Below are 16380 nucleotides of genomic sequence, written 5' to 3' on the forward strand. Positions count from 1 at the left end.
CAGATTTCATGTTCCTATCCCCTAGTTAAATATTACTATACATGGTAGATTTGATATATGTCACAACACAAAATTTAGACTTGGATGGAAAACTGGAGAAAATAAAATTCAAATCTCCCATTTCAAGAAAAATGGCATTCTCAGTGACAAAATAACTTATCCAAGGTGATACAATTAGACGGAGGCAAAATGAGGCTTAGAGCTCAGCTCTCCTCCAGAGCTTTTCTCATAGTGCTTTAATCCCTATATTGAATGAGCTTCTATGGAATGTCCCAGGAATATTGTTTTAAACAACATTTTAAATATTTTAAATAAGCTTTCCCATGACTATTTTAAAAAACTGGAAAAAGCATAAAAAAGGAAACTATATTTGTGTTTATGCATAACTTATTTTTTTCTAAAGTAGTTAATCAATTTCCTTATAGCCAATCATTTGGTAGTCTCATCATTCTTCGTTGATTTCCTTGTATCCTATACCACATACTAATTTCACATATATGCCAAGATTTTTTTTTTTAATACCATGTGCCTTTCCTACTGGTCTGGCTGTCATTCTTCAGAATTGTTTTGCAAAGTTTAACCAAAAAAATTAGTTTCAGAAGACATAACTTCTTGTTCTACGCATATTACCTTTCAGAAACATGCTTGTCTCTCTGCTTATCCATGTTTTCTGTTCTGTTTCACAGTGAAGTATATTTTTTTATCTACAAAGCTGTGCTTTTCTTCTAAATAGTAGGCTTAGGAAGTTTATTTTGGTTGCCATTGTAGATGGAATTTTTCCTGATTATATCACTTAATTATTGTTAGTATGCAAGAGAACCACTGAGATTTACATACTGTGAATCTGGTGATTTTTCTGAGATCTTTTACCAATTTAAAAGTAGTCAGATTATCTTGGATATTTCTGGGAGATAAGTTTCCTGGGACACTACAGAGCTGGAGATGGACACTGTTAAAGGATTCCTGGACACTATCTCTGCTTTCTCCCACAACCCCAAGGAAGATGTGGTCTTGTTAGTGCTAAATTTATTTCAAGAACCAAGAGAATGTTTACAAATATTCACTTAGGTAAAAGCATGTAGATTCTTGACGCACTTTCTTCTGGAATGGAGGTATCAGCCTAGTATATGAGGCAAAGGCATAGCAAGAAACTGATTTCTTTTTCTACTTTAACATTATCTCCCCCATCTTCATCCCTGTAGGGCAAAAAGAATGTGATGCAAGCCATGAAAAGATATGCTATATCTACTCCTGCTTTCAAAGTATTTATATCCCTTCTCTTAACTTCTGTATCCTTGGTTAAGTCAGAAACTTTTAGTTTATATGTGTGTACATAATACACACACACCCACACACACACATACATAATGTTCAAATGTCTTTTCTTTTTCAATAGTTATATTTCGTTTTCATGTCTTGTTGCATTTTCCAAAACATCTAGAACAAAGTTAGTAGAAAATATTTTTGTCATGTTCCTCATTTTAAGTATGCTGTTGTCTCTTGGTTTAAAATACAGTCATGTAAAGGAAGTATGTTCCTATTACTAATTTTTTAACAACTGCTTTTCTTAAAAGCCAGGTATGGACATTGAATGTTACTGACGTTTCTCCTAGAATCTCAATAAATTACATGATTTTTCTCTACTGACATATTAATGTAATATATTAATGACTTCTAATATTAAGCCATTTTTATAGTTCTAAAAAGAATGATTAGAGATCTTTTTCTCTATTCTTGTAATTACAGAAACAGTTCATACATCTGTTTGCAAAACTATTTTCATCAATTTATTAGGAACATGGGCCTCTTTAATCTACATAAATGTGTTATGTGTTATGAAAATACCTCAAGAATACTTTCTTCTATAATAACGTTGAATTCATCTTATGTTTTCCCATCCAAAAATATGGTGATTTTTAGTATTCAAATTTTCTTTTACATATCTAACTAAAGTTGTACAATTTTCTTCCTTTACATTTTCATTTGTTCTGTATTTCTGCCACCCCCTCCCCCAAATTTGTGAAATAGGGTCTTCGTTTCTAGTCCTTTATTATCTTCTCCTTTACAACTATTATTTTTTTCTTCTCTACCCTAGAACTTTTTAACTATCTCCTGTCACTCATGAGAGTTTCTGTACTGTTAATTCTGCTATCAACTGCTTTCAACAGACTTTATTTCTGACTTCACATTTTAAAATTTTTGGCAATTCTTATTTTAGCTAGCTCCCTTTCACCTCAAATTGTTCTCTCCTTATAACTTCTTTTTCATAGACTGTATAGCAAATGTTTTATAGCATTTTCTTGTTTCCTTTAATGAAACACTTTTCACAGTTATTTTCTTCCTCTGAGTCTACCTTTATCTTATACTGCAATAAATTTCACAGGTACTTTTTACTTATCCTAGAACAAGGGAAAGTTCTAAAATTTAATATTTAACATAAATGGTTCTGAGTCTGTTCTTAGGCCCATTCTTTATCGTGTTAATAGAATGATTTTCTTTAATTAGTAGATGGAGACTAAGTGGATGTTCACTTAGTCTAGTTTCCAGTGTTCTAGCAAGGCATAGTAGACTTAAACGTATTCTACTCTTATTTCTACTACTTGATTCTGTCACTCTGAATATATGATAGAGTACTAGGTAAATAAGGTATCCACAAATCTGAAGATTTTTCCTCTTTACCTGCATACAATATTTTTAGCGTGTGAACTATGTAAGCGTGATATGCAATGGACCACTGCTATTTTGTCCTCTTACTCCCTACTGTATCTTTTCCAAGAATTGTAGTTTCAGAATAAATATAAAGAGACACTAACAGGGATTGATAATAAAAGAAAAAGACTATGACTGTCTTCAACTATGTAGCAAGAGGGAAACTAGTCTGTGGTGCATCTCTCAGAGCCAAATGGCAGATAGGAAATTACATAAAAGGTACTAAAAAATGAGCCCTGTTGTAAAGTATGAACTATTGCTAATAATAATTGTAACAGAAGTACCAAACTAATAAACGAGGTTAATAATAGGAGAAACTGTGTATGTGAGGGGGTATATTTGAACTCTGTACATTCCATTCAATATTTCTATAACTCCAAAACTGCCCTTAAAAAAACCAACAACTAAAAGGTGTAGAGAAGTTGAAGTTCCCATATGCTAGCCTTTTATTTCCATTAATTGGCAGGAGTTGATATGAGTGGGCATCTCTCAGCAAATGTTCTATCACATTCTAGATAACCCAGAATAGGATATCTCCTAACTGAGTATCCCTTTAATTTAAACGTCCAGGTGGCAAGTGAACCAGTGCCTATTGATATAAGGAAAACATTCATTAACTTACTGTATAGAGATAACTGTAACTGGCATCTCTGTAACTGCCAAATTTCTTGAAATTTGATTCATATCTCAAAATCCACTATTTTATTATAAATCATGAGATATAAATCAAGTCATGTTACGCTTTATTTTAGTCAATATGGCCTTTTCTGAAATATTTGGAAAGAATGCACTTAAAGAAAAAAAATAAAAATGTATCCATCCAACAGCCTGTTCCTACCAGAGTTGTAAAACATCATAAAAACAATCTTTGAAATTTTGTAGAATTATAGGAATCATAATAATAATAAATATAGCTTACATTTTCAGGTTCCAAGATTTATATTTTCATATAAGTAACGTCCTATCTTTGATAGGTTTCACTGTTTGAGAGAAGCTTCAAAAGGTCTGATAAAACCAACGGTTCTCAAAGTCTTTGTCTGCAGATCCCTGATAGTGCCCAAGTCCATTTAAGGAAATCTGTGATTTCAAGTAATAAGACAGCTGGCCCCTTAACTTGAATCATGGCGGTAGCATCAAACTACTAGTAATCATTACTGTCATTATTGCTATGCACTCACAGTAAAAAAGTAACTTTCACTTAAGAATGTCCTCTTTGAACTAGTAAAATTATTAATTGTATTAAATCTTGAATCTGAAGTACACATCTTTGCAGTATTCTATAGGATGAAATGGAAAGTGCATAAAAAGTACTTATACTGCATACCAAAGTACAATGATTGTTTTGAGGGAAAAACACCTGTGCAACTGTGTGTGCTGGGAGGAAGCCTCATTTTTCATGAAATACCATTTTTATCTGAAAGAAGGAGTGACAAGCTCTGGTTATTCAGACTTGGGAAATCTGTCAGACTTTTCTCAAAAAAGAACAAAGTAAGCCTGTCAGTTCAAAAAGAACAATTCACAGTGTTTTGTCGCCAATGAAAACAATCAAGCTCTAAAGCAGAAATCAGAATTTTGAAAAACTTATATGTGCTATTCTGAGCCTGACAGCTTCTCAATACCTGAGAAATATTCTCATGGGACTGGTGGTGATATTAATGAATATAATTAAAAAAATATATAATGAAATATGTCAATATTTTGGAGGATCTGTATCATCCAGTGAACCAGTATTTTCCAAATGACCGATGCATTTCATCACAAAATCATGCATGGGGAAATGATCTATTTAAACTGCATGATAGACCGATGGTTGTAATGCAAGCACTAAAAGTTCATTTATATGGTTTTGAATTCCATATTACCTTTAAGAAAGCAGTATTATTTGTCAAATTTTGGCATAGTATCAAATGAGAATATCAACAATTATTTAAAAAATACTATTAAAATACTCCTCCCTTTTCCAGCTACCTGTGTGAGGCAAAATTGTTTTCATACACTTCAACCAAAACAATATGTCACAACACACTGAATGTAAAAGCAGATAAAATAATCTAGCTGGCTTCTATAAGCTAGACATTAAAGATTTACGAGAATGTAAAACAATGCCATTTATCACATTTTGGGAAAAATACAGTTACTTTTCATAAAATTGTTATTTACATTAATGTAATAAATTTACTAAGGGTTATTTTAAATGAATTAATATATTTTAAATTTCTCAGTTTTGATTTCCACAATGGTAAACACTGACAGGCATAACTCATTGAAGTAAAGGTGTGTTGGGGGTTAATAATTTTAAAAAATGTAAATGTTTCCTGAGACCACTGGAATAAACTATCAAACTGACAAGGTTATCTGAAAATGAAACCACAGTTCCTAGTCAATGATTCAGAACATGATATTAAAAGGCTAATTTGATACTTGATATAATATCATAAGAACAACTCATGAAGTATTTTCTTAATATTGAACTTACAAAGAGAATTCTGTTTTACTAATTTCAGTTGTGGTGTAGTTAATTTTTCTCCTTGTTGGTTTTTATTCTCTTCATCACTCTCCTCATCTTGCACTACAAAGTCATCGATACTATAATCATCTCCATCTTCATCAGGTTCATAATCATCCTCTTCTTCCTCCTCATCATCTTCATCACTGCTTGGGCAGGATTTCTTTTCAGAGCCCTAATTAATTTAAAATAAATGCTTCAGTAAATTGTGCCATTAAAATGGTAAGTTGGATATAAAATTAAAATACTAAATCTGACAGCAAAAAATGATCCATAGAAATTAACTTCATATTTTAAAGTTAAAAATAATTTTATCATATTAAATGGTGAACTTCTGAAATTATTAATAAGAAGAATATACCTTGGTTAAGTGATGTAAAATGTTTAAAATGGACATTAGAATTATAAGAAGTTAAAAACAAGAAAGATCATATAAAATAACAAATAGTCTTTCAATTTTAAAAAAGGATGGACTGAGGCTCATGATAAAATAGTATATTACATACAATAGTGTAATCAAACATGTTCAAGAATACTTGTGATTAAAGGATAAATTCTACAATTATTGAGGAACGGAACAGACTCAGCACTTTGATTTATATATAAAATACTTCAAGAAAAAAACTGAAAAACAGTAACAAATCCAACAAAATATAACACACCTCAAAATCTCTACCATGATTGCGTCTCAGACGAGATCTTTGTTTTGAGAGTTCTTTGAGCTTCTGAAGTTGTTCTCGCTTTCGTGCAGCTAATGTTTTTTCAGGAGTTTTTGGCTCCATTTCCACTGAAGAACCTTCATCTTCAACCACTCTACGTGGACGTTTAACACCTACTTTTCTAACTAGGATATCGCTGTCATCACTCTCATCACTGTCACACATCACAGAGGACAGCCTTTTTCTTTTTCCTCGCTTGATGTGTTCTTCTTCTACATCATCCTCTATTATTTGTCCAGTTTGTTTGTTGAGATCATTATCCTCTTGACTTACATGTTTTTCCTGATCTTGTAAATCAATATTCCTATGTTTGGTTTTGTTAGTTTCTTCTTCATATGTTGAACTGTTGCCAGTGTTAACGAGACACTTACTGTTGTTTCCTTCACTTTCAGTTTTACTTAAGTTAAGCTCTCTTTCACTTCCTGGTGTTTTATTACAATCAAGTCCCTTGTTACTATCAAGCTCTTCATCATTTTCAAAACTTTCGTAATTATCAACACTTTCACTACTATCAAGCTCTTCACTATCAAATTCTTCACTATCAAGCTCTTCATCACTATCAAATAATTGTGAGATACTACTTCTTTTAGTTCGCCTCCAATCAACTCGAGATTTCTGCTCAGGCACGTGACTTTTAGAATTTTTCCTTGTTTCAGGTCTTCTAACATGTATCATTTTCACTTAAGCTTCTACAAAATAAAGTTGTTAGGAATATAACAGTGATAACCAGATTAGAGCAATGAATGCATTTATGGTACAAATTATATTTATTTGGCTTTATTGAATGGTCCACAAAGGCAAAATCACATGAAATACCTGAGTGAAGATGGTAGAACATTAATTTAACAAATAATTTACTGAATGCCTATGAAATAATTATATGAACATCTATTCTGAATTATGTTGTATGTTGTGCTGAAAGGGATACATAGAAAAATCATGGTCCTGTCCTTCAGAAGATTATAATCTATGTGCAGAACTAAAATATCTAAAACATATAATAATTAAGAAAATTTCAAGGTAGTATTTGGTATCAAATGAATAACATAAATAACTGCAATAAAAGTGGAAAGATGCAGGGAGATCAGTAAGGCAAGTGCTTCACTTTATCTTGAACAGATGTGATCTGATAGCATTCTGAAGGATTCATTGTATTTGAACAGAATGAAAGAAAAAGGGATGTCAGGCAAGTAATATGGTAAGGGCAAAACTCTGGCTTTAAGAAAGAAGATGGTATGTTCAGTAAGTAAGTGTGGCTTAAAAGGTATACAAAAAGAGTTTTATGCTGGAAAAAAGGAAAAACGAATAGAAAACTGAAAGGGATTACCAGGATGACTCACCCTGTAGGCAAAGGATTCTGAATACAGAAATGATATAAATTATAAAAGATCAATTTACACGAAGACAGTTATAAAGTAACAAATGACATAAAAAAGAGAGCAGTGTAAAATTGAGAGATAATCCACTAAGACTGTAGCCTCTTTATACCTTAGAAAAATGGGAGTGGCTTTCCCCTCAAAGTTAAAGATACAATATAACCAATAGAAAACTTAACTAGTAATCCAATAATGTAGTTAAGTGAATGAAACAAATAAGTTTCACGGCAAAGCAGAGCATGGTATTGGGAAGAAAAACAAAAGCTGTCAGTATATCATTTAGAAAAGAATGAACTCCATTAAAATTATCACAAGTATATATTAAAAGAACAATTAGTGACAGGTAAGATAACTAGAAAATAAAGTAACATATGTACTTCTGTGGTTGTCAAGGAATAGAAATATGACAATGTAATGAGACTGACCTCATAATACATGTGTTAGAGGTATACATTGAACTGACAGCTATCCCCACCAAAGTAATCACCTTATGAGGCGGATTATTTCAATATTTCCACCACAGTACAGAATATTCCTGGAGTCTTTCTATAAACCACACACTATAAAAAATCTAAAAATATGAAAATAATCATATTTCATTTTTTATCCCAAACAGTGACTTTACCCACTTAATTCACTTGTCTCGGTTATAAAGACCTGTTAGCAGCTTGCAGAAATGAAATTCAACTTAAGAAGATGAGAATTAACTATCAGTAAAAATATTCAAAAAATGTGCTACAAATTCTGAAGGTAATTACAAAAATTCAATGCCAAACAGTTTTTGAGCAATGGGATGGTGTTTCTAGCTTTCCAAGAGGATTACTTTTTTCCTATAGATTGTGGAAGAGAAGATATAGCTCATTTAATTGTACAAATTCTGGTACGTTTATACGGCAATAAGATTTTCTGTATAATGGTTTACACCTCATGTAAAATCAGAACAGGGCTGCCAAGATTATACGGCAGAAATTATAGGGTGTAGGATGAAATATACCTTTTATTTTTTTAAGAGATAGGTCTCGTTCTGTTGTCCAGGCTGGAGTGCAGTGGCATGATCATAGATTACTGCAGCCTTGAACTCCTGGGCTCAAGCGATCTTTCTGTTTCGATTTTTAAGTTTTTTGTAGAGATGGAGGTCTCACTATGTCCTGATCTCCTGGCCTCAAGTGATCCTCCCACCTTGGCCTCAGGGCTGGAATTACAGGCATGAGCCACTGCCCAAAGTATAACCTTATGACAGTAACTGCTATAAAATATAACCAGCATTGTAATAGCAATCTAACAAATTCTGGTCAACAGGGCAGTCTGCTATTTGAAATTATCCTTGGGTTGCATCTTACAAAAGGTTTATATTAAAATCAGCAAAGATGAAAATTGTGTGTAGTCAAAATAACCTTTTAAAAAAACCTCTATATTACTCTTAAAGTATGGTTTTGTGTACACTATACTGCGTTACAATACGTCCACCCAGTTTCTCCTCCAAGTTTTAAATAGCTTACTGTTTCTTTGGTTAAGCACCACATGAACTAAGCATCTTATATTATTAAGCCATATAGTAGAAAAAAGTATTTGTAAACACATAAATTTGCATAAGCTAAGTGTGCATATGTGCACGTGTAGTATATCACATTGTAATAACAAAGTATGGCTTTCTAATAAACATGTTTGAATTGGGAAAAATAATGAAAAAACATTTATGAAAACAATGACAAATATGGTTGCAGTAGATACACTAAAACAAATATGGACAGTAAAGAACATTAAAGTGAAAGATGATTTTTATTAGTACCCAAAAGCAAATTCATATACAATAGATGATGATCTTCCAAAACTATAACATGCCCAGAATGTCAGTTATTTATCATGAAACTGGTGATTCCTATGACAATGGTGGAAATGATTAAGAATGTCACACTATTAAAAACTTATGACTGCACAGTTAAGCTATAAAAGAAACTTTAAGTTTTTAGTGCATTTTCACATTGATTTTTAAATCCTGACAATGATCTTAGAAGGAAGATATCTATATTTACGTATAAATATCAAAGCCAAGGACATACAATTTAAATGACTTACCGAAGATCACGCAGCTTGTTGGTGACAGAGCAGGGATTAGAAATCGGGTCTCTTGATTCCCCGTCCAGTGCCACACAATGACTGCTGCCAATATCATATTTGTACAAGGTAGTAAAAATTAAGCTTTTAAAAATCATTATTTTCTCTCTCATGCTATATTTTAGTTTCAGAAAAATAACGATTAAATGGTTTAGAGTTTACAAACACGCTTTTTAAAAAAATCATGTAACTGAATTTTACTGCCCATGAGTTAGACCAGAAACTTCTAGAAATTATCCACTAGGCAAGAAAAGAATGCAAAAGAGATGAGTATTTGCAGACTTCCCTCTATCATCTTATTAATAACACCAATCGCAAAATTTAAAGGAGTCCCCAGTGAGCCCAAGTAAAATTTCGAAGAAAGGCAGTCCCTGATGAGAAAAATATTTAGGAAAACTGCAGAATTTGAATGCCCGATGCAACATCTTTTATTTAAACAAAATAAATCAGGTTTCCTTGGGCAATTGCCAAATTGCCAGAGTCTCTCATATTTGAAAATGACCATTTATACCAGTAAGATCAAAAATTCTGTTACTGAAAAGGAAAGATAATTTGAATATGTTTGGCTCTTCTTTTTAAATTGTAGGTAGCTTTACTATATTAGCTGGGAAGGGAAGAATGATAACGGAGGGAAAAGGTGAGTGAACCTCGGAAGAGAATGTGAAGGAAAGCTAGTTTGATGGGTAAGATGCCTCTTGGTCTTTACAACCCACTCAAAAAAGAACCCATGCAAATGAATGTTACTTCTGTATATTCTGAACACACACTTAATTTCCTGAAATGAGAATTTTATCGAGCTTCTGTAATGATACCTCACCTTTAAGCAAAGAAAAAACAGACTCCAAACAGAAAGCATTAAATAAGTGAATGAAGACGATTCATACTATCACATCTTTGTGTTTCATGGTTAATATAAGGTGCACATACATAGCTATGTTATCTGCCAAATAATAGATATTAAAGGCAATAATCCATATTACTTGTGTTCTTTCTCTAACACAGTACCTCTATAGCTAAAAGAAAGTACTTTGATGATGCCATTTGACTTTCTCATAAGAAATATACTTCCTTCTAAACTTTGAGGTTAATTCATACTCAAGAAAAGATTCATTCTAGAAATCACCTACTTGCTGTATAAACAATGCAGGTGGTAGTTAACACTTTAGAGATTTGAAAGGCAGTGGAACCTGAGGTCATTATTTGAAATTCCACCGGGAGGGATCCATTTCGTGTGTAAAACATCACTCCTCTTTGATGTTTTCTTTTATGTGGCAGTTTGGAGAGCAAAGATTAATAAGCCGAAAAATAATTATTGAATATCTACCAAAATGCAAGTACCTGCTTGGAACTGTGCTGCCACCAGATCAAATAAACATGGTCTCTGCTCCCAAGCAGCTCACAATCTGATGAAATTACTAGGGACACCAAAAACAAGCCAGCATAATACACGATTTGAAGGCTACAGTGTATGATTATGATCAAGTTCTTATCACATTGCTATGAATAAATGTATCCTGGTTCCTCTGTTGGCAAGAAAACAGGACAGCAGAACATGACAGAAATAGGATATGAGAAAATAAACATAAAGAGAGGAAAGCCTATTTCCCCCACTTAGAATCACAGTCCAACAGTCCACAATTTCGCAAAGTGGATCCCGCTGGAATGGTATCCGGGATAACTATATTATTCATTAAAATCCGTTAACAATGGAGGTTAATCCAGCAGGAATGAGCGATAGACAGAGGAACAGATCCTCTCAGGAATTAACACCCGGAAGGGTGATTTGCATGATTACAAACCTGTTTGGCGGGACGCAGGAACGCAGCGCCTGCTAGCCCACTAGTCCGTCACTCCACTTCCAGGAAAGCACAGTAGCTAGAAAACCATACCCTCAGGCCGAGCTTCGCGATGACGCGCGCAGGACGATAGAAACCCCCAGACCCCAAAAGGGCTCTGCACCGAGATAACAATTACAAGGGTTTGGAAAGGCCAGAAACCCGAGAAATCACCAACCGAGCTCCCCACATCCAAACCACCTCCCCAAGGCGGAAATAAAAGGCACCGCGCCCACTGCAGCTCAGCTGAGGAGGAGTGCTAGAGGCGCAAAGGGCTGACTGGCGCGCTCCGGCCCACCCAAACAGCGCCCGCGGGAATTTCTCTCTTGGCCCGCCAGGAGGCACGGCTTCCCCCGCCCCTCTAATAAACCATTAGCAGTGGGAGCGCAAGCAAGTCCCAGCCGGGCGACAGGCCCGCACAACCCTCGCGCTCTCACCTTTCAAAGCGCCTCCGCCTCCGCCCCCGCCCCAGGCACCAGCACCTGGCAAGCGATGCTCCGCCCGCTTCCGGGGACCGAGGGAAGTCCCGCCTCTGGGTGGGGAGAGGGGCGGGGCCGAGCGGCGGGAGGGAGCGTCTTCCGGGAGCGTGGCTAGGGGCGGAGCGACTGCCGCGCGGTAGTCAGGGAGCTGTGCGGGTCCTGGTTGCAAGAGAGGTGGGGAGAGGGGCCTGGCGGGCTTTGAGGGACTGGGAGGACTGTCCTGGCTAAAGCCGGCGCGGGAAACTGGGGCTGCGGGGCGGGAGGGCCCTGCTGCTGGGGAAGGAATCTAACATATCAGTCCTGAGGAAGGGTGCCATTCCTTGACTCCTTGGCTCTTCCGCTCTCTGCCGTAACTTTGGGGTGTGGCAGGGGTTAGTGACGGGCGGTTACCCGGGATCTAGACGTGCAGGAGGTTCGTGGCCACGATGGGGCTATAGTGTTTCTCGCGGCTGCTGGGGTAACAAAACACATGCCTTTAATCCGGATTATCCGCGGTGACATGGGGCCTCCGCTACTGCCCGTATAAGTTAAAGGCCTGTTCTCTCAAACTTCCTCCTCTTTCACCTTCTTCTGCAGTCTGTTTGCCAGCCAACCCCAGCCCGGGAGGGGATCAGGGCCACCAGGTTGCTGGTAAGGTTGAAAGACTGAGTGTATTAAGACTGTTAAAGTGAGCCTGTGTAAGAGAAGGAAGGATTTTGTGGATTGCTACTTTGTGAGTGTGGGGTGAGTCCCAGAACCTCGCTATGTCGGGGAAACGGAAGCGTGTGGTGTTGACTATTAAAGATAAGCTTGATATAATAAAGAAACTTGAAGACGGAGGTTCTTCCAAACAACTGGCAGTGATTTACGGAATTGGTGAAACAACAGTTCGGGATATAAGAAAAAATAAGGAAAAGATTATAACTTATGCAAGCAGTTCTGATTCCACAAGTCTTTTGGCCAAGAGGAAATCTATGAAGCCATCCATGTATGAGGAATTGGACAGGGCAATGCTGGAATGGTTCAACCAGCAAAGAGCAAAAGGGAATCCCATATCTGGACCAATTTGTGCAAAAAGGGCAGAGTTCTTCTTTTATGCTTTGGGAATGGATGGCGATTTTAACCCCTCTGCCGGCTGGCTAACTCGTTTTAAGCAGCGGCACAGCATTAGAGAGATTAACATTAGAAATGAAAGATTAAATGGAGATGAGACTGCAGTGGAAGATTTTTGTAACAACTTTAGAGATTTTATTGAACGAGAGAATTTACAGCCTGAACAAATCTACAATGCAGATGAAACTGGACTCTTTTGGAAGTGCTTGCCTTCTAGAATTTCAGTAATCAAAGGTAAATGCACTGTCCCTGGGCACAAATCAATTGAAGAAAGAGTCACAATCATGTGTTGTGCCAATGCAACAGGTTTACACAAACTTAAACTTTGTGTTGTGGGGAAAGCAAAGAAACCTCGCTCCTTTAAATCAACTGACACTTTAAACTTGCCAGTCTCTTATTTCAGCCAAAAAGGTGCCTGGATGGATCTTTCCATTTTCCGACAATGGTTTGATAAAATTTTTGTGCCGCAAGTTCGAGAGTATTTAAGATCTAAAGGCTTGCAGGAAAAGGCTGTGCTCTTGTTGGATAATTCACCAACACATCCAAATGAAAATGTCCTAAGGTCAGATGATGGCCAAATATTTGCTAAATATTTACCACCTAATGTGGCCTCATTGATTCAGCCTTCAGATCAGGGAGTCATAGCAACAATGAAGAGAAATTATCGTGCAGGTCTTCTCCAGAACAACTTGGAAGAAGGTAATGACCTGAAATCATTCTGGAAGAAGCTAACTCTGTTGGATGCACTTTATGAAATAGCAATGGCATGGAACTTAGTAAAACCAGTTACCATTAGCAGAGCATGGAAGAAGATTCTCCCTATGATAGAGGAGAAAGAGAGCTTGGACTTTGATGATGAAGATATTTCTGTGGCTACTGTGGCTACCCTTTTACAACACACCAAAGGATTGGAAAATGTGACTACTGAGAACCTTGAAAAATGGCTTGAAGTAGACAGTACTGAACCAGGCTATGAAGTGTTAACTGATAGCGAAATCATCAGAAGAGCACAAGGCCAGACAGATGAATCCAGTGAAAATGAGGAGGAGGAAATAGAACTAATTCCAGAGAAACATATTAATCATGCAGCTGCTCTCCAATGGACTGAAAATTTATTGGATTATCTAGAACAACAAGGTGATATGATTCTACCTGATAGACTGGTAATACGTAAACTTCGAGCCACCATCAGAAATAAACAGAAGATGACAAAGTCAAGTCAATAATGTCATTTCAATTTTATTGTTCTGCTCATTGTGTTTGTGACAAACTGCAATATGGCTTAATTTTCTTTGTGTTCTAAGAATTCTCAGACTTGGTCCTGTGAAATACAGGCACAAAATGTATCTGAAGTGGTTTGAGGATTATGTGTTTTCATCATCTGCATCTTTTGTCCTTTGATTTGTACAGCTAATCAGAAGATGATACCGAATAGATATAAATTACATGTACACATGTATTCACTTTTTAGAATATGCAATTATGCCTTCTGTAACAGTGGCATTCCCTAAATTTTCTAGTGAAAGTTAGAGATAACAGACTGAACACTTTTCTGAAATCTTTTGCTTGATTTATGAAGGCTGCCATAGTTATCTTTTCTTGTGTTAACCATCTTAAATGATGTTTTGTATATTTTAATAGACTGACAGGATGAAAGATTTATATTATTGGATTTCAGGATGATTTATAATAATTCAAAAATGAAATTCAATAATGGGGAAATAATTATGAATTATAGAAATTATTTAGAAATCATGCCTCAGTTCTCTTGCATTTGTGTGGTTTGCAAGAGGGGGAGATTATTCTGGGAAATAAAGTAAATATGGGAAGTGATTGCCAAATGAAAGGGAAACTATGGGAAAACTGATCTATAAAGAGGCATTGTGATCAATTCATTTATAAGAAACTGGGAAATAAAAATCTGGGGAACTTTAGGTTATTTATACAAAGGGAATAAATAGGCTGATTTTAATTTGGTAAGTTGATCTTTTTATGAATTTGGTAATAGTATAGGTTTATTATTTATTCATCTAATTTTATAATGCAGGTTTTGTAATGTTAATGTGATGATATGAGCTCCCACCTTATATGGGGGAACGTCTTGGGAATTTGAGATTTAATAAGATTTTTTTAGTTTTTTTTTTTTTTTTTTTTTTAGTGTTTTTTTACTGCATACTCACAAATGTCTATCATTTGAAAAATATTGTAATATCTGGCCCTTTGATGAAATTACAATAATAAAGCTTTTATGATTTTAAATAAGTCATATGTTTGTGTCCTGTTTTATGAAGAAAGCAGAAATAATTACAGAAAGTGCCATACACTGAGGAATATTATTGTTTATTATTTTGATACATGTAAAAAGGGATTAATCTGCTAAAATGTAATCTAAATCAGAATTTTGATTTTTTTTTGGTAAACTATATTCAAGACATTGAAACTACTTTGCACATATTAATATTAATGTAACTTGTAATTTAAAAGTAAAATGTTTCCATGCTATTTCATGTTTTGGCCAAACATTTTTAAACAGTAAATTAGAATTGTTCTCTATTAGTCATTTTTTAAAGGTTTAACATTTTTTGTTAAAATACTTAACTTTTTATTGTGCTTTCTGTAGAATACTAATACTTCAAAAGTATTTTTAGTTTTCCATAATTTCTCTTATTTTCATGATAGATGTCTACATTTTTCAGAAGATGTGTGATGAAAGTGTTTAAAAATTAGGTTTATTGCATGAATTTCCTAAGTGTAGAGTAGGAAAAACTATCAGAAGTTAACATACATATTGAATCAGATAATGACATGTTCTGTTGTCAACTAAACTGTATATAAAATAATTTTTCTAAAATGAAAATATGTACTACAAATCTTGGAATTTCTGTCTGGATTTGCACAGTTTTTAAACTTAATCATGTCAGCCCAATGCAGCTGTTTCATTGCCACCTAGTGGTAAAACTAACATTGCTGTTAAGGTGTGTGATTTTAAACTTGAATCCCCAGTAAAAAGTTCACTGTTTTGTGGCCATGAGTGTGAATCTTGTGACTCTCTAGCCTGTAAGAGACTGCTCTTCTTTGGTTTACAGCTATTCTCTAAAATCTGCCAGCACTGGTACTCTAGCCCTGTTTTTGATCCTTCTATCCTTAATTATAAAGGCTGATCAGTAGTTGTAGTAGATGATGGCAAAAGCTATTTGGGTTCTGTATATGCCCCCAAAGTTGTATATCCTTAGCTCCTAATTCCTATTCTATCAGTGCCTTACGAGAGTCTGTGTTTGGCATTCTATTCATTAAAAAATTTGCCATTGGCTCATGTTCTCTCACCAGTTTCACTAATTTTTTTCTCATTGATATGACTTGACACAATACTCTCAGAAAGCCAATGACAGTGCAATGTTTCTTACATTTCCAGTAGTCAAGAATTTTGTGAGAGTAGATATACCTACACAAGATCATGTAGGAAATTATAATGTTGCTTTTTTTTCTGAGAGATTTTGTCTGGAGCTGCGCACCCCGGCCATAGCAAATAATAATTAATGATTAAACGCC

At 35.2% G+C, this 16380-nt stretch overlaps 2 protein-coding genes across 18 annotated transcripts in view; one reads left to right on the forward strand and one right to left on the reverse strand.

The window, feature by feature from the left end:
* Window positions 1-11768, reverse strand: part of CCDC82 (coiled-coil domain containing 82) — a 30347-nt gene extending 18579 nt beyond the window's left edge. Inside the window, exons 1-7 of one of the 16 annotated variants that reach the window (XM_077964235.1) lie at window positions 11698-11768; window positions 11225-11378; window positions 10764-10840; window positions 9387-9470; window positions 8305-8556; window positions 5878-6623; window positions 5186-5390 (exon numbers count right to left, since the gene is read on the reverse strand). In XM_077964235.1, the coding sequence (XP_077820361.1) occupies window positions 5186-5390; window positions 5878-6609 (937 nt within the window). In that variant the 5' untranslated portion in view covers window positions 6610-6623; window positions 8305-8556; window positions 9387-9470; ... (1 more) ...; window positions 11225-11378; window positions 11698-11768. Of the gene's footprint in view, window positions 1-5185; window positions 5391-5877; window positions 6624-8304; window positions 8557-9386; window positions 9471-10763; window positions 10841-11224 lie in introns of all 16 variants that reach the window. The other 15 variants (XM_077964237.1, XM_077964234.1, XM_077964230.1 and 12 more) reach the window with 15 other exon arrangements.
* Window positions 11769-11852: 84 nt separating this feature from the next.
* JRKL (JRK like) lies at window positions 11853-15093 on the forward strand. Of its 2 annotated transcripts, XM_015115460.3 has the most exons (2): window positions 11853-11913; window positions 12316-15093. In XM_015115460.3, the coding sequence occupies exon 2, from the start codon at window positions 12483-12485 to the stop codon at window positions 14055-14057; it is 1575 nt and encodes a 524-aa protein (XP_014970946.1). In that variant the 5' UTR covers window positions 11853-11913; window positions 12316-12482; the 3' UTR covers window positions 14058-15093.
* The last annotated feature ends 1287 nt before the right edge of the window (window positions 15094-16380 follow it).

This window comes from Macaca mulatta, chromosome 14 (genome assembly GCF_049350105.2).
Source record: "Macaca mulatta isolate MMU2019108-1 chromosome 14, T2T-MMU8v2.0, whole genome shotgun sequence".
Taxonomy (NCBI): domain Eukaryota; kingdom Metazoa; phylum Chordata; class Mammalia; order Primates; family Cercopithecidae; genus Macaca; species Macaca mulatta.